The 18,487-nt window shown below is 42.2% G+C and overlaps 3 protein-coding genes across 3 annotated transcripts; all 3 read right to left on the bottom strand.

The window, feature by feature from the left end:
- Nucleotides 1-6,391: 6,391 nt before the first annotated feature.
- hoxd9a (homeobox D9a) lies at nt 6,392-8,330 on the bottom strand. The gene is made up of 2 exons (XM_084361690.1): nt 7,681-8,330; nt 6,392-7,196 (listed from the first exon to the last, which is right to left on the bottom strand). The coding sequence occupies exons 1-2, from the start codon at nt 8,255-8,257 to the stop codon at nt 6,952-6,954; spliced, it is 822 nt and encodes a 273-aa protein (XP_084217816.1). The 5' UTR covers nt 8,258-8,330; the 3' UTR covers nt 6,392-6,951.
- Nucleotides 8,331-9,986: 1,656 nt separating this feature from the next.
- On the bottom strand, nt 9,987-13,022 carry hoxd10a (homeobox D10a). Its single transcript, XM_084361858.1, has 2 exons — nt 11,553-13,022; nt 9,987-10,733 (listed from the first exon to the last, which is right to left on the bottom strand). The coding sequence occupies exons 1-2, from the start codon at nt 12,340-12,342 to the stop codon at nt 10,459-10,461; spliced, it is 1,065 nt and encodes a 354-aa protein (XP_084217984.1). The 5' UTR covers nt 12,343-13,022; the 3' UTR covers nt 9,987-10,458.
- Nucleotides 13,023-16,666: 3,644 nt separating this feature from the next.
- On the bottom strand, nt 16,667-18,291 carry hoxd11a (homeobox D11a). The gene is made up of 2 exons (XM_084361835.1): nt 17,641-18,291; nt 16,667-16,967 (listed from the first exon to the last, which is right to left on the bottom strand). The coding sequence occupies exons 1-2, from the start codon at nt 18,266-18,268 to the stop codon at nt 16,732-16,734; spliced, it is 864 nt and encodes a 287-aa protein (XP_084217961.1). The 5' UTR covers nt 18,269-18,291; the 3' UTR covers nt 16,667-16,731.
- Nucleotides 18,292-18,487: the final 196 nt, after the last annotated feature.

Here is an 18,487-nt window from a genome sequence, read left to right as displayed (position 1 = left end):
GCAGTGGGAAAAAAATCGCCTGGGAAATCAGGAAAAGAGCCATGAAGACGTTTGCCTCTCACACATGACCAGTGGCATCCAATGACAGGCGATGGAGGCACATAAAAAGGTCTATTACCAAGTTGTAAATTGTCCCCGCACAAAAAGGAATTTCGACTGCAGCAGTTCTCCCCATCTTTGCTGCATAATGGCAGAAGCCCCTCCATGTCCTCTGGAGGAAAACAAGAGGGGCTTTCCCCCCTGTTTTTTTTTGTTTTGTTTCTGTCACACAACTATGAAATGTTAAATCTTAGAGCCCTTAGATTTTAGCCTTGAAATGTTCCAGCTTCATTATAACGCACATTCTTTAGCAGAACAGAAAATAGAAGATTTTAAAATGTAAAATGTGCCACTTTTTCTTCAACATATGGCACAATCACGATGACGCAACGTTTTTGCTTCGCTCAGAATGAAAGTCGACATATTTTATTTAATAAAAAATAAGAATTCATTAGATTTCTTTTTATCTGAGCGGTTTTTGCGTCGAATTGAAGCTTTTAGGGCGACGAAATGAATTACTTTCTTTTATTTTTCTTGTTTTTCAGGGAGCGGCCCTTACACCGACTGTTAACAAAACGCCACATGACACAACCAGCTATTTTATTCGGATTTATTACGACTAAAACTGGTGCGTAAAAATGTGCGTAAAAAGCGTATAATCAAAAACAGCCTAAAACTGTGACATTGGCCTTCTCCGAGCTGTTGCTCCACTGTTGCTCGAGACGACAAAATATGTTTTTAAATCGATCTGAGTGTTTCCTGCTCCTGTGTATGAACGCATGACCGCTACAGGCCTGCTGTTATTCATACACGTGAGGACGAAATTAGAGAGAAATAAATGATGATATATGAAAACGTTTCACACTATTGACCCTCGAGATTTAAAGGCTAAATATTGCAGCTGCAGCTCTCCTCCGTGTGTACACTTCTGCAGCAGCACAAAAGGAATTTCTTTCATTTCATTCTCGTTCATCTGGTTGCATGCCAGAGTCAGCACTGGGCGATTTATAGTCAGGCTATGGCTCGCTCTCTGGTTTCCTGTCTTATAGCTTTGTGCATGTGTGTGTGTGTGTGTGTGTGTGTGTGTGTGTGTGTGTGTGTTGCAGGAGATCAGGATTTGTTGCATTGCTGTGACATTGTTGTAAGTAACTCTAGTCCACTTTCGTCCAGTGGGGAGAGGCCATTCTTCTGTTGGAGGGGTTAGAAAAAAAATCTGGATTAACGTCGCTTTAGTCGCGGTGTAAAGAGATGAAGATAGAGGACCATTTGTCCGCGCATTCTTCTTACATGATGCTCTCGTCCGATGTTTGAGGTCACTGATGGTCAGAGAGCAGCCACGTTGCACTGGTCGGTCGGTAGTAGCTCCAGTGTGTGATGTGGTGGAGGAGTAGTGCACAGTATGAGTGATGGAGAGGCAAAGGCAAATCTATGAAGCTCGCACTGGTCATTTCCTTTGATTAGGGGGAACAAATGGCGTCTGCTACAGGTCCGCTGGTGCGAATCAAATATTTACACTGTGCACTTTTAACAAACCTGACTCATAAATTAGTTGGATAGTCTTGATATCGGCATATTGGCCGATACATGCATATAGGCTACACACATGCACATTTTATTTCTTTATTTTTAATTTATTTGTTGCAGTGATCCTTCAAATGGTTATCAAACACTCGTGATAAAGATATGTAATGGACGCAGACTATGTTATTGTCTAAAATGATATCAGTGCGCTAAAACAGTAAACTTAAACTTTTTTTTTTTTGCTTATAATACGATATATTATTAAAAAAAATATCAGAGGCCGATAAAGATGTATCTGCGATAGGCCAGTATTGCTCCATAATATCTGCAAATATCTCAATATATCTGTCAAGGGCTAATAGATAGTTAGCTTGGTAGCTAAATAGCCAAATAGATAGATGTCCTTGGTTTGTGATAACAAAAGGAAACTAGACTTTGCCAGCATCAGCTCACAGTGTTTGAGTCCAGAATTCCTGACTGATATTGGGATAAAAAAAGACACAGGCCTATAAAAAAGACATGGCACTGGTGGGTGGGGTTGGTAGGCTACACACACAGCTGCACCACTGTTAGACACCTAGAAGACCAATAAAAAATGGTGGCAACAACCAGTACACCACGTCTCATCGTGAGTCTGGTGGGCTTTTCTGTCTGTCTTCCTGTTCTCTCCAACTACCTCGGTTTAAAAACAGGCCATAAAGCCAATTTGGCTTACTTTCAATCCCGGCGAAAGGAATAAAGCCACACATCCAAATTAACGGCTCAGCACAGTAAATTAGTTGCAGTTGTAGCCTGTGTGCGCTTGCGTCGCTTTGAGTTGACTGCTGACATCTAGACGTGATTTAAAAAAATAAAAAAACATCATTATTTTTAGTGGAGAAAATTCAAATAAGCTTAAATTTTGACTTTAAAACCTTAAGTCCAACAGGAAAGTAGGCCTATGCATTGTGGTAATGTGATATTATCATCTTAGGCTCAAATGGTGTGGTTCACTTTGATCACAGAGCTCTGATTGTGGTTTCCGCACCGCCTGATTCTCCTGAAATTAGGCCTAACCCAAACACGCAGAGGCCGTTATATAGCCTGGCTGCGCGATAGAAGAAGGCCAGTTGGTGGATTTCATAATTATAATAATTATTATTGTTGTTTTTGTTTTGTTTTTACACCATGTTGGTCGCACTGACTATTTGGATTTTACCTGAATCAGAACTTGGAGCCATCATTTCAAAAGTCTGTTGCCATGGAAGTAGCCAACGACTGATTCAAGTTTGCACGTGATTGTGATGATGTCATAACACAACATCCAGTTAATAAACACACACACACACACACACACACACACACACACAAACAATCAATCAATCAATCAATAATCAACTCACAAAAATAAAAGTTTCATGGTGGAGTGGTGCGTTCAGGAGCCTCACAAGCCTGAGGAATAAAGAGTGCCATTATGGCCAAGATCATGAACTGACTGATCAGTTATGATGATTTAATTAGCCTACTACAAATCCGTTGTTATAGCAACGGCCCCAGATCCAGTGTAGACATCCACCTCATCATTTCACATGTGCACCATATTACTTCACAACTTCGTTGGAGTGACGCCATTTCATTCTGGGTTCCTCAGTCTCGCGCATAGGACCACACTGTAGAACCTCCGGGGTTCTGCAGAACGTGAGACGTCACAGTTCACTCTGGACTCTGCTTGTCAAATTGCGTCATAGAGCTCAAGTATTTCAGAGCTGCTGTGGTTTTGGTTGTGAACAAAAAAAAAAACGACGAGCAGGAAAACACCGCGAGATTTTAAAATGTCACAATAAGGCGAGGTTGGTTTAACGTCTAGAGAGCCTATAGGCTGGACAAAAGGGTTTACTGAAGCAAGGTTTCCAGTCATAGGTTCAACTCAACACAGAGAGAGAGAGAGAGAGAGAGGGAGGGAGAGAGAGAGAGCGCAATTCTCCTGAAACCAGCCCAAGTTGTTCCAAAACCGGTGACGTAAACTGTTATGTTGGCGTGCGTAATGTGACTGCAGCTAATGGCCAGAGTGAAATAGTTGACCCCATGGCCTCTGAAGAAAGAGGCACATGACTGCCCATAACTGTACATCGATTATGACTGCGTGGACATATTGACAGAAATCCCCTCGTTATCAAAGAAAATGTTTCATCTGGTTATTGCGCGCGTGTAATCGTCATACATGTCGAGCTGAACACTGTCACTCTGAGGCCTGAAGTTATTCGGCCCTGATCGTCTCCGTCTCCTCTGCAGTCTACTGTCTTTAACACGTACACAGCTCGAGACATCAGGACGTCGCATCTCTTAAGATGCAAATAATCAATCCAGCATTTTCTCTAATTGCTTCAATATTTTCGCATCCATCTTGTGCTCTCTGCGCGCCGCCATTGGCTGCACAGTGTTTGGATGCTTCACACAACTGCAAACCTCATGACAATCATAATTTTAATGGCGATGAGTGAAGTAATGTTCACACCAACTCCTCAGGACGCAGCGAGGGAGGCGCCTCTTACTCTTCCTCTGCAGACTGAATTAAGAAAAACACACTGCTGCTTGCTATGTGTCAAACTGGAGTCCTGCGGTGTTTAAAGCTCCGAGAATCTGCTTTCAACTGCAAGTTAACGACTGTGAGGGTTTATCAGATGCCTCAGGCCCTGAGCTGGATGGTCAGAGGGGTTTGGCATCAGATAATGGAAATTAGGGGCCTATTTTAATTGTTCTAATTCGTCTTATCGTAACTTTTCAAATTGTTTCTGTGCTGTGTTGTGTTATTTTAATTGTTTGTTTCACTGACCTGGCTTTTAAAGAGGGGAAACATATAGCTATTTTCTTCCACAGGCCCAGTGTAGCACTGCTGATGTAAGTCACTTAAACATAAACATTTGAATTTGAAGTATTTTTAGCATTGTGGGGGGAAAAAAACAAAAATAACACAAGGCATGTTCAGAAGCTCCAGAGCCAAAACAGAGCTCACATGTAAATATTAGTCTTCCATCAAAGGACACAAGTACAGGGACAATAAAATACATTTAGAATAAATCGATTTAATAAAGTTTTGAAGAAAATTGATGGTGTTTTAAGGGGAGATTTAGAGAAATACATTTTCTGAAGTTGACTACAATTGTCTCAGTTGTTTCCATGTGTGCAGGATGATGAGGTGAGGCTGAGGACTTCTTTACTTTTCTGTGTCGATGAAAAGAGGCTGCTCTTCTGTGAACGTGTATATTACTGGATTGTTGTTTGAAGGATGTAAATGAGCAATTATGTTTACATCGTGTATTTAATAACGTGCTCTGTGCCTATCCCATAAACAAATAACATTATTATTTATTTTTTGATTGCTCAGATTTGGGGTTTTAACAACATTAATGGATCGTTAATTTTATTTGAAAATAAAACATCTTTTTTAAAACTGCAATGGGCGATTAAAAAACATAAATTTGGACTTTTAATTGTTTAAATCAACGTGATATTCTTGTTTTTTTTCCTCTCCCACAAAACAACAGCTGTCGACTCAGGACGTAAAATTGTACCATAATTGTTTACAATGCTGTAAAATCGACCCCCACTCTCCTCACTCCTCACACTCTGGACTTTTGAGACGTTCACGATCCAAAAACCTCGACTATTACAAAGGATGTTCAGAGATACAGCCCACAGTATGTTTCCTACACTTTCTTCTCTGATTTACATACAACCCAGTGAATCCATGAGTGCATGCTGAAGGGTTTGCTGCATGTGTTGCCTTCAGGTTCCAGCTGTGAATGAACTGCAGTAGCTGAGACTAAAAGGACAACATCGCCCTCTAGCGCTCTCGTCACTTCCCCCCTGAAGCTCCAGCAGAGATAAAGCGATTGTATCTGTTTTGGCACGATTCAGGGTTTTCCCCATTTTGATCTGACTCTTGACTTTAAAATTGTTTAACTGATTTATAGGCAATAGATCAATAAAAAAAAAGATTGACGTCTGCTTCAGTAAAAAACACTTGGTTTCCTCTCATTTTGCCTTCACGGGGTCAAAACCAGCACACACGGCCTGGTTTAACATTTCAAAATAAAATAAAAGCATCTGACTGCAGGGCTGCATCGGACACCAGTCAACGTGAAGGTTTTTTTTTCCCATCAGTGGGAAGTGCAGTTGATGAATAAACCTGACCATTAAGGTCGGGGGGTGATTTCCTCTGAAACAATTCATCGACCAGACACCCTGTGGAAAAGTGTCTACATTCTGTTTGTCAGCAACAGACGCAAACGCCCGAGAAAAAGGGGGTTTCAAAGGAGAGTGTAATTACTGGCCAGGGCCATAAAGTCATTTAGGCCAGACGTCTAGCCATTTCTATAGCTTTATTGGACCGCGTTTCTTCCTGCTTTAAAGTAATCATTCGTACAAGTTGGACAATAAATTGGAAATCCGCCGCAACACCTCTCCCAATCGTAAACACTTTATTACTCGTTTCTTCTGCGTTTACAAAATCCAGCGTTGGAAACGAGTGAAATCAGCCAATAATGTAACTTCTACTTCTACTACTCCGATTTAAAGGGGATTTTAAATTCATATATTTTGTGCAGATGCATTTGTAGTCTGCATTAAGAAAATGTAGGCGTCCAACGCTCAAAAAACAAAACAAAAGAAAACTGTTGTGTTACATTTTGTGTTGTATTTTTCTGGTAGTCGTCACGTTTAAAAAACCAAACAGGCCTCCAGGAGGATTTCCTGATTTTTTTAAAAATTAAAAACTCAAATAAAAAAGGCTAAAGCCGGCCGGAACATGCAGAGAAATGTATTATATTTATCAACGTCGACGTGAAGTGGATCATTTCCAATTCTCCAAGCAAAACGCACCACTATTTTTCAGTCCATGTTTTTTTTTTTAACTAATAAAGAAAATAGGGGTTGAACGCACGCTTTCCTGACGCAGTGTGTATACTGACAGAGACAGAAGTCAAAGTAGTTCAAGCTGTGAAAATGTTTTTATATACAACTCCACATTCTTAACAACTATAAAAGCAATACACATAGGCACGTTTACTGTGGGACTCGTCTGAGAGGCTGCTTGAACACCCCAGTGTGTGTTTGTGAAATCAGACAGATCATTTCAGATGAACTGAAACTGTGTTTTTTTGTTTTTTTTTAAAGAATCCGTGTCTGTATATCCGGACAAACTCCTGCACGTTTTGATGCATATTCGGCCAAACACGTTTTGACACCGACACGCTAGAAAAATAACAATAATAATATTAATAATAATAAAATGGCTACCGGGGCTCCTACCAAAATAAATGTAAATAGTTCAGATGGCTTCCTTGGTACAAACATGAAACTGTGTGAGTCGGCAGCAGCAGCAGCAGCAGCAGCAGCAGCAGCGGGGGTGGTTCATAGGTGATCCTTTCCGCTCCTCTCTCTGTTCATCTTCTTCATTTTCATCCTCCTGTTCTGGAACCAGATCTTCACTTGTCTCTCGGTTAAACTGAGTATGCGGGCCACCTCGTAGCGTCGGTCTCTTGTCAAATACATGTTGTAGAGGAACTCCTTCTCCAGCTCCAAAGTCTGATATTTTGTGTACGGGCACCGCTTCTTTCTCGTCGAGCGGGCGTGAATCCAGTTTGCCGCAGGGTTGCCTGCAAAAAAACAAACAAACAACAACAGAGGGGGGGAAAGATATATAATAAGATACATGTGATGAGGGGGTTTTGGATTTGAAACTTTAATGGCTTCAGTAAATGGTTGCCAGATTGGGGCTCGGGGACCTGTGAGGACACTGGTGTGGTTACAGGGAATCCAAAAAAAAAAGGAGGAAATAGTTTAATTTGAAGGAGTGTTTAGGTGAAATGTGTCCTTGTTTTTTACGCACACATCAAAATAAATCACATCAGGTAAAATCTCATCGACTCTGAGCGTTGTGTGTCTGTTTTGGGTGTCCTGTGACATGCAGAGCCTCCGGATCCCCCTGTAACAACCCGTGCAGGGCGGGTTTTTTCCCCTGCCCGAGCCGCGGTATAGTACGAGACACTTTTATAGGTTAGTAAAACCTCCAGTTTTACACACCCAGCTCGTACAGTTCTTCAGGGTTGTAAATCAGCACCGGCTATTTCGTTTACTTACTTGGGTCAAGTTGTTGTTGTTTCTCCTCTTTGGGCTCGCTGTGGCTCGAAAGCTCACTTCCACTGAGCTCCCTGCTCGCCTTCTCTGGACACTCCGACGCTCCACACGCGAACTCACCGGCGAGCGGCCGAGCCTCTGCCTCCAAGGCGTCGCACTCCGCAGCTTTCGGCGGCAAAACCTCCGGCTTGGTCCCGTACGGCCGACCGCCGGAGTGAAATCCGGCGAACGAAACGTGGTTGGAGATGGGGTCCATCCAGGAGCGGACGCCGACATATCTGCCGTCCGAGGCGGGGAGATGGGACTGGTGGTGGTGGTGGTGGTGCACGTACGGATGATAAATCCCCTGCGGGTGAACCGAGGACCAAGACGACGAGAAAACGGCGGACTTTGGTGCAAAATTGCAAGAGGAGAAGTCTGCGTTGTCCGCCCCAGCACCTGCCGGCCTCGGGGTCACCATGTGTGGAGCCTGAATAAAGCGAGCACCGTACACATCCTCCGGCTCCTGCCCCATTATAGCGTCCACATAGCAGTTACTGAGAGTGCCACTGGAAGACATTTTTGATCCCTTCCTACTCATATAATAAGGGTTGCACTGTTACGGGAAGCTTCCCTCTATGAACAATCATAGTATTTTTGCTGGCCTGCATCTACAGGGATTGGTTACATGGATCACGTGGTCATATTTACCAATACAGCGAGTAAATCAATCCTGCCCTGCTGCTCTCTCCTTTTTTTTTTTTTTTTTTTTCTTTTTTCTTTTGGTCGTCAGCTTTAATTTAGCTTTTCATTTCACAAATAATAAAAAGCCCCATCAGATGTGACTGGGGGGAGAAAACATTCGCTCAAATTGGATTCAAATGTTTTTTGTTGTTTTTCGTGCGGGACGCTGCAACAATACAAGCAACTTCAACAAAAAAAAAGAAAAGAAAAGAAAGAAAAAAAGGAAAAGTCACACATAATCCAGATCAAAACGGATTCACTGCATCTTAATGTTTGAGAACAACTCTTATAATATCGTCCTGATACCCTCAATGCTAGTAAAATGGTTTATAGACTTACGGAGTCCTCGTAAAATAGATGTAATAACATGTTGTAAAATAACAGACGCCATTTCCGCTCACAATGCGGCGTACGGGCTTTATCCATTGTTAATATTCGGCGAGGAAACATATTTTCTGGGCTGGGTTTTAATTTTTAAAGCTAAGCCGGAAACGGCAGTTGTGAAATGATTGTGCTCATTCAAAGGAGGGCAATAATGTCTTTATGTATCAATAAATGTTTTATGAGGTGCGTGTGATTATACATGCCGTCAATAAAATAAAAAGAAAAGACTTGGAGGAGCAGGAGTCCATCTGCGTGTTGCCATCTGAAAGGCGCACTTTAAACCTAATATAGATGTTATATTTTTATTTTTTAAGAAGTGCACTTTAAGGTGTTTGTTTTTATAGTTTCTTGACCTTCAGTCCAGAATTAAAGGAAGAATTTCCAGGAAGATATTCTCAATATTTAGGTCGGACCTCCACACAGGATCACACTGACAGCTGCGCGTCATTTGTCGCATATAATCCCATCACATGAAGTTATTCTGGACTGTGAGGAGAGACGCGACGTGGCTGCTGAGGCCTCGGAAGGAAGGAAGAGCTGATTCTCGCCCGTGAATTTGTGCGTGGACGTATAATCCGGCCCCGTCCTGATAGTCCTGACTGAGAATTAGTTTAGACACAAACAAGAGCGTCTTTATTTGATGAAAGCGTCGCGCGTCTTTGCGCACGCACAGAAGTAGACCTTTGGCAGACAGCAGAGGAGGCTGCGGCATTTTTTTTTTGTTTGCTTTGGACTATTTTTAGGGCTTAATTTCACAAATGTAACTTAATTTTTCTTCAGCGAGCTGGATCATCTTTAATAGCAGGTTAGGTGTCGTATGAAACCCGCGTACGTCTAAACTGCGGCAGCCCGCAAACAAAATATTTTCACATTTTTAAGGCTCATCGCGTGATGACTTTAGAGCATAATTGTAGATTTAGTTCAATTAGAAACACATGTCAGGATCCACTTTGGAGCAGCGTTCCTTCTCTTGCAGCAAAGTGCGACAGGCGCTTTGAAAACACGTCTTTTTCTCGCGTTTTCCCTCCTGATTTTACACATTTTTAAGCAAAATAGTTCCTGCGTCAGAGCGCCTGGTACCGCAGATCTGATGAGGCTGGTCTGGCACTGACCCAGGTATTTGCAGACCACAGGCTTTGATAGCCACAAACAAATGCAAGAGCGAAGATTATTTGACAATTTATTGCAAGATAACATGCCACAAACATGCAGTAAATTCACAGATTAACATCGTTTCTTGTCACTTTAAAGGCTCATACATTTCACTATTGAGCAAATGGCTTGCACTTACTGGAAGAAAACAAACAAAACAAACGTTGCACTATTACACCACAATAAAATGTGCTTTCATGACTGAAATAGAGTAACTTTTCTTCTCTTTTTTTTCTTTTTTTTTCAAACAGCGAGACCCAACAGAGGATCAGTGTCTACTGGCAATAATTTAAGACCAAAAAGTGAGTTACCCTGTGATGAGACAAAACAAACAACACGACGTCACACAAAGTACTAAATTGGCATATACATATATTTATATTTATATATATATATAGTCACAGTTTCGTTGAAATTGAAGATAAACGTCCAATGCCGCTGAAGCATCAAACTGAGTATGAGAGGAGGAGGAAGAAGAAGAAAAATAATAAAAGACAGCTTTAACCACAAATACATGCGAGCTCACGAAAAGGTGAGATTTGAGGTCAGTTCACGGATGCGGTTTTCTCTGCTCATTTTCTTCAGCTTCATCCTGCGGTTCTGAAACCAGATCTTGACCTGCCTGTCGGTCAGGTTGACGCACCGGCTGATCTCTAGGCGGCGCTCTCGGGTCAGGTACATATTGAACAGAAACTCCTTCTCCAACTCCAAGGTCTGGTGCTTCGTGTAGGGGCATCTTTTCTTTCTGCCACTTTTTGCTGTTAACCAGTTGCTCGTCGGCGGGTCACTCTTGCAGCCTGTAACAGATGACACACACACACACACACACACACACACACACACACACACACACACACACACACAGTGTTTTAACGCTGCTGCTGCAAACTCCTCACCTGCTGATTTGGATTTCACCTCTGGGAAATAACACACAATTATAAATGTTTTCCCAGAATAGATCAAATAAAAAAGCAGGGGATGTTATTAGTCACGTACATGCCAACACTAATGAAGTAGAAATGAAATTAAAACCCAGCTGATCAGACCGCACCCTACGATCTTTGTACAGCTGGAAACATTAGCCAGAAAAATAATAAATAAATAATAATAAAAAAATCTATTAATTTCATAAAAGCTTCAAATGAATTAGCAGGTGACGATTGATTAAATTGTTAAATTCGTCAGCTTTTAATTTAACTTGTAACTTCTGATTTAGTTAAAGATGCAAAACTATTTATCCTGGAGATGTTGGAGCGATTACATTTTTTTGCAGTTGTACAACAAATATGGCTCTCATTACAGCGCCTCGCGTTACACTTCCAGTGTCTGCAGACCGTGGCATGTGCCCCAAAATATCACACAACACGTTGAGAAAATATTTTTTTTAAAAACTGCAGCTTATTTGACTTTAAATGTGCGAGCAGAGAGCGACACACAGTGTGCGTGCTGCATGGTAAAACCGTTCTCCGTTGCCTGTTACTGCAACCTGAGAAAGACTCTCATTAAACATTACGACTTTAGGGTTGTTTGTGTTTTATACTTGGTTTTATGATGCTGGAGCCTTCTCAGCACCGCAGCGCCGCGAGATAAAAGCTTTCATTGTGTAGCCAACCCACCTTTCCCTTCCTCGTGGAGCAGCTCAGGACTGGACACAGGCGCCTCCATGGGGCAGCTCTTCTCCCCGGAGCTGCTGCTGGACTTCGGGCTTTCCGCTGCGGGGACCGGCGTCCTCGAGGTGTCGGGTTTTTGCGGGACGTCCTCGCTTTTCTTTTCCACCTCTGCGAAATTCGAAGACGCCGAAGAGGAAGAAGAAGAAGAGGAGGAGGAGGAGGAGGAGGGTTGCGGTTTCGGAGTGACCCGGCTGAGTTGCATCAGTGTTGGGTTTGGACTCGGCGGATCATGGCAGTAGTTTTCCTGATGTTTCCCGTTCGCGTACGTTTGGCTCAGTCTGAAATAGCCCGGAACCGGGATCTCTGGACCGCCATCGGCCGGACACGACTCGGGAATAACGTCAGAATATGCGGGGACGTCTGACGAGCTGACTTTTTGCACTCTCTTATCCGAGTACATGCAGCAGTTACTCTCTTCCTTTATGCTCTGTGAAAATGTGCAGTTTGACATCTGACTGGACGACTCTATCCTGCAGGGTCTGCTCGGATCAGTCCAGTTATCTATTTGAGGTATGTAAGAGTGGACATTCATGCCCATATTTTGGTGGTTGACCTCCCCTCTTTTGCCGAAAGACGGCAGGAGTCCACAGGTTTGCATTCCGTAAGTTCCCATTTCAGAGCCGGCGGACGGCATGTACATGTTGCTGCTGGAGTAAAAGCTGTCCGTCCTGCACGCCCCAATTAAAGAGTCCACTAAAAATGTGTTGGCCGCAGGAGAGCTACTGGGGAAGGACATTTTGGGGGGGTAACGTTTTTTAAAGAGGAGAGAGATGTCCTCTGGAAGCTGACATATCTAGGAAAAACAATCTCCGTGTAAGTCAGGATGCCTCCCGACCACATGACGAGCCCACCAATGAGATTTGAAAATGGCCTTGAGACGCAGCCTCCTCTCCCCCCCGTCACCCCCCTCCACCCACCCTCACCCCTGCACGCGCTCGCACTGCGGATGCAGACGTGGTCAACAGCGACACCTACGACGCGGACTTGAAATTGGTTTTTGCTCGTGACTCGTGCAGGCGAGAGGCAACCCAACTGAAACAATGACATGTTTTAAAAAATAAAAAAAGACGGTTTGGACTGACACCAGGACATAGTCCAACTTTGTTTGGATGTTAGCTGCTCAGCAACAGAAGCTCTATGATTGTTATTATTTGGGTTTTTTTTTTCAATGTGCAAAATGATTCAGAGGATGTGTGTGTTTTTGTGTGTGTGTGTGAGAGAGAGTGTGTGTGTGTGCGTGTGTGTGTGTGTGTGTGTGTGTGTGTGTGTGTGAGTGTGTGTGCGTAAAATGTTGCCTACATGACGCACAGGCGACAACTGCAGACTATTTGAAAGAATGTAAGCACCTCTGCTGAATCCAACGTGTTTCTGTTCATATTAACCATTTCCACGACTCCCAGGACCACCAACGACAGAGTCAGCACCCACTGTGTTTGCACTTACTTTAAATACCTCGTGTAGGATCTGTGAAGTAAAATAAAAATGGAAAGCAAAAGAATAAAGATGAATAATTGTAAATATGCTGTCTGCTCTGATATTGTCTTTCTTTTCAATCCAGGGTTTGAGGTTTATTTTGAAAGGATTTTGTCCCCTTTTTGATGTTTTGTATTTAAAACAGGACCAAATCATTCAATGGATGAGTGTCGGCCATTTGGATTTCTCGCATTTCAGCATCAGAATAAGGAATCTATGAGGTGAAACGTGGCTCCAAGAAGCCCCACACACCTGAAGGTCAACGATAAGGCTGCACTTTTCAAATAAATCCCACTTCAGACGGATAGAAAACTGTTCTTTATTATTTGCACATATTATTAAGCACGAATTTCTTCATTTGCATTTCGTCACATGTTTATCTGATGGTCAAAAGTTGTAAATAAAAATCCTGCGGGAGGTGACGGTGTTCACAGGCTGGGGATTATTTTGCTCAGGGCTCCATTGTTTTTGTCTGCAAGGGAGGCGAATGTGTGCGAGATAAACAGTGCGCCTGTTAAAAGTAAAAGGGTAAAGGAGGGGGAAGAGAAACTGAAAATATCCATCCACAAAATAAAAAAAACCAGAAGCCAGGCCAGAATAACTGCAACGATCCTGCAGATGTTCACAAGTCAACAGAACACGATAAATGCAGCTTGAAATAATTAAATCTTTGGTATTTATGCACCAAGCTCGAAATAATCACACAACGCACGTGTCTAGATATTTACAGTTTGTGGTATGCAAATCATCTCAACATCACAGACAACAGAATACAGGCTGATCTCGTCGCGGAGCACACACGTGTAGAAAATACATTCCTCATCTTCGGTTATTGTTAAAGAAAAAGAAAGAAGAGAACAAAACATTTGACTGAGACATCAGCTCTGTTTGAAGAGTCAGGTTCCTAATAATGACACTGGGATTATTTCACGTATATCCTGTGACGCACACAAACAAAAACAAAAGTCTTTCATGTCGGAATAGTTGGAGCTATTCTTCAGGTATGATCAGTCAATATATGCACAACATATACACAAGTACCGTAAGAGTGGGAAACACATTGGACCTCGGGTTATGAAGCATAATAATAATAATAATAATAATTATAATAATAATAATAATAATTTAATGCAATTACAAGGAAATCCGCTGATGCTGAATATAAAATATAAAATATAAAACTGTTGTAGCTTCAAGCAGCCGAAAGCTTCTTGAAACCACAACAACACTTGTGTCATGCAGTAATTGTACATGTGCTCATATGTGTGTAAGCATGGCTGTGTGTATATATGTGTACAAGTACGTGCGGATCTGCGTCATCTGGTTTGTACCTTTAATGCTCTCCATTTATTTTCGTCTCTCTGTATTTTTCTCTTCTTCTGCCTGATTTAAATAAATCAAAATATAAAATAAAATACAATGAAATGAAATATGAAAAAAAAAAAAACTCTTGCGTCCTTTCTTTTGGAGTAATTGTCAACTTTATATTATTTTTTAAAATCAGATATCCAGACGCAGTTAAACAGCTGCAAATGAATTTAAATGAAAGGAAATGTTGAGGTTTTATTTTATATATACATACATATATATATATATATATATATATATATATATATATTTATATATATATATATATATATATATATATATACCCATCATTAATTCTCCACAATGCTTTAATACTTGAGTCTGTGCAGACAGGTTTCTGCTGCCTTCAGGTGAAGATCGACGTCTGTATTTTAAAGCTTCGGATGACAAAAGACACAAAAAAAAAGACGCAGCAGAATTATTTGAATTGTGTTTGACTTCACAAAACACTTGAACGTGACTCGTAAATGTAATTGCCTTCTGGAAGACACATCAACTAAAAATCACATTTTAGCATATTTATTGTTTTATTTTATTTTATTTGTTTATTTTAAAGCGGAAAAACTCGTTAACCAACCCAGATTTAGCCAGATAGCTACATTTTATTTATCAGCAGCCTCCAGGCAGGAAAATCCTCCCAAAAAAAGAAGAATTATGGCATCAATTTATTTAGGATTCACTATGTTTTTATTTCCTTCAGAGAAACTGCAGCCAACATGTTGAATCGTTTGATATACAGACAAAAAAAAAAGGTGGTTTGGGACATTTACTTGAGAGAATAATGTGTTTAAATGTTTAAATCCTGTTAAAAACACGACATAAATCAGGCTTGGATTAAAATAAGAATCCAAACAAACCCTGTGGTAGACGGATTTTCCTCCTCTGAAGGATCTCCATGCATCTTAGATGTTAAATTTGGCTCAACCCTGCGTTTCCTCTGGCAGCCAAAAGCTGCAAGTGTGCCCTCATGTGGATACACGGAGAAGCAAAGCGAGGCGAAGCACCCCACACAGTTGGTAATGTAATTTCACTGTAGGACGCGATGACAACCCAATTAAACGCTTAATGAAACCTCGCTTTTCTAATAGCCTTTCTGGGAAATAACTGGAGACGTCATACAAATGAAATAAACGTTAAACTTCTCTCTCCGTCATAAAGGAGGCTGAAACAATGGCTCTTACTGTTGCTGCAGTGTGAAAAATTCACCTACTGGTATCACATGAATTATCAATGAAGCGACTGTTTGTGTGGTGGGATCAATGCATTTATTTACTCTGCCCTCAAAAATAGCACAGAGATAAACCCAGCGTGAGGTGAGGCTGGCACCCACAAGGATGGAAACCTGCGTTAATTAAAGACGTAAACGCGCGTTTTGTCGCCAACAAATTGGACAGTCTCTCTCATTTGCAGCAGATTTAGATGCGTCACATTTACACGTTTGGCTTTAAAAAAACGTAGATAAACTTGAAAAATCGCTTCATACCCTTCCCATGGCGTTCCTTGTCAGATTATTCCTCCATTGTTCCCCCCGTGAAGTGCCACGAGATGTGATGTGGCGTCAAAACGGAGCTACATGTGGACTGGATGCGCAGAAATCTCCAAACATTTGTAGCCTGGAGTGAAACTATGAGGCAGGAAGGAGAGTCAGTCCTCTTGTGGTCTGGGGGTTGGGACACCAAAGTCCAATAGCCCCCTATTTAGACATTTACAGCTGCGTTTATTATACTGTCTAGACGGTTCAAGGTTTAGTAAACAACCCGGCGTTTGAAAGCAAAGGAAATAAAAAAAGACTACAGAGGCCTGCGAGCGCCACATTTCTCCAACGATGAATTTTCCAGGAAATAAAAAAGAAAAGAGGAAAAAAAAGAAAGAAAATAACAGTTTTCCTGGGTTATTTTTGTACGACTTGGTTAAGTTCATGTGACAAGTTTCGCAATCGTGACTATGATACGACATTTGTCTCACACCAACAACGTGCATTAGGTCTATACATGCGTCTCATACATGGACATCACACAAAGAGGAAGCCTACACACATTTTATATAAATAATTTCAAAGCACGGCGCGCGCTCTGCGGAAATATCGGCTGCCGGTAAAGCGAAAAATATGTGAACACAAATAAATAAATGCAGGAGTCGTTCACAGAAATATGAGTTATTCTGTGAATTAATCTGTTAACACAGGATGGTGAGGGGGGACCAGTCTTTAAAACATATGTGTGTGTAGCTGATATTTCACTCCCGTGTGTGTGTGTGTGTGTGTGTGTGTGTGTGTGTGTGTGTATCAGAATAAAGGATTCCCAGTGAAGTACTGTAGGCGGTCGCGGTTCAGCTTTTTCTCTTTCATTCTTCTGTTCTGAAACCAGATCTTCACCTGCCGATCGGACAGGTTCAACATCCTGGAGAGCTGGAGCCGCTTCTCTTTGTTAATGTACACGTTGAAGAAAAACTCTCGTTCAAGTTCTCGGATCTGGTATTTGGAGTAAGGGCACCTCTTCTTCCTGGACTTGGTTGATGAACCTGCGAGAGAGAAAAAAAACAAAACAAAAAGGGAGAAAGAAAACGTAGAAAAATGACGAATGTGAAGATAATATAATACAAATCTGGAGTGTAGTAGTGTTAACAGGTTGGCAAATACAGTTATTTATTTATTTATCTCTGGACAAAGGCCCTCTCTGTCTGACACACACACACACACACACACACACACACACACACACACACACACACACACACACACACTGAGAGACAACAACAACAGTGTAAATGTGCATTAAAATGAACTTTAACTCTGATTTTACGCTTGAATTGATCTACAGAAGCGGATCGTGACATTACACCACACACTCCTCTAACACTAGCGTCACAACTGCACAATATTGCTTATAAAGGGATAAAATAAACTTTAATCTTTAACTTTCTTGCATCCCCTATCAGGACAAATCAGCTCCGGCAGCGCAGCATTGTTATTAGACACAAGGTAACCTTTAAAGTACGCTTACTTAACCGTTTCCCATTGTAAATACCTTTACAACCGTAAAGCAGATCTTATAGGGATATAAAAGCTTTTGCATGCTTATAAAGAGACACATAACCCTGGACGGCCACGCCGGTGGACACAGAGCGGTCCAGACGCTCTATTGTCTAAATTGCACACCTTATATCCAGAACAAAGAGGAAAACAGGGACTTACTCTGTTGGTTGCTCTTGTCGCCGCAGTTGGAGGACTCATCCTCGTCGGCGCTCCCGCTCGGGTCAGCTTTGTGCTGCTCCAGTTTGGTTAAAGCCTGATTGTTATTCGCAGCATCTCCGGGAGCAGCAGCAGCAGCAGCAGCAGCAGCAGAGTCTGTCTTTTGTTTGGGGGGCTCCGCGCCGGGCTTGTCCGAGTTGGGAGTGTCAAGAAACTGGTCGAAGCCCTGGGGAAGAACCCCGTTTCGGCCGACGCCGGCGAAGAAGCCGCACGGCGAGCTCGTCCCTCCGTGGTGCCCGTACAGGGACTCGTTTTTGAATATCACGTCCGCCCTGCTGCCGGAGGACTGGATCAAGTCCCGGTGCATTATCTCCGTGTCCGTGGAGTAGTAAGACGCGTAATTGCCCCTGTAGTGCCATTTGCTGGGATGGTCCAGTCCATAATCCCTGAAAGCGACCTCTCGAACAGGTTGGACTTGGGCTATGTTGGGAGAATAGGGGAAATTAATCTGACACGAAGTAGTCTGCGGTAAAAAGGAGGAGACTGATGTAAAATCAGGCGTCGAAACGTAATAAGTGCAGCTCGGTAAATACATATTTGACGCACAGCTGCGATCCTCGTATTCCGTCATATCTCTTCTTCCCTTTTCCTCTTTGCAACAGAGGAAAGGAATTGGCAGCTTGGCTGTGTTAAACTTTGTCCATCTATAGCACCACAGGCGTGTGGAAAGACCCCGCCAGGGAGAAAAAATCGGAAACGTAGGCAGACCTGCAATACATCTTGATCGATTCTTGAGGTAATTGTGTCATGTGATCCGGCCAAGAAATTACCATACATCAATATCAGTCAT

This window comes from Pagrus pagrus (assembly GCF_965226575.1).
Source record: "Pagrus pagrus genome assembly, chromosome: 9".
Taxonomy (NCBI): Eukaryota; Metazoa; Chordata; class Actinopteri; order Spariformes; family Sparidae; genus Pagrus; species Pagrus pagrus.
The sequence above is the reverse complement of the archived record's forward strand: the minus strand, read 5'-3'. Positions and strand labels throughout refer to the sequence as shown.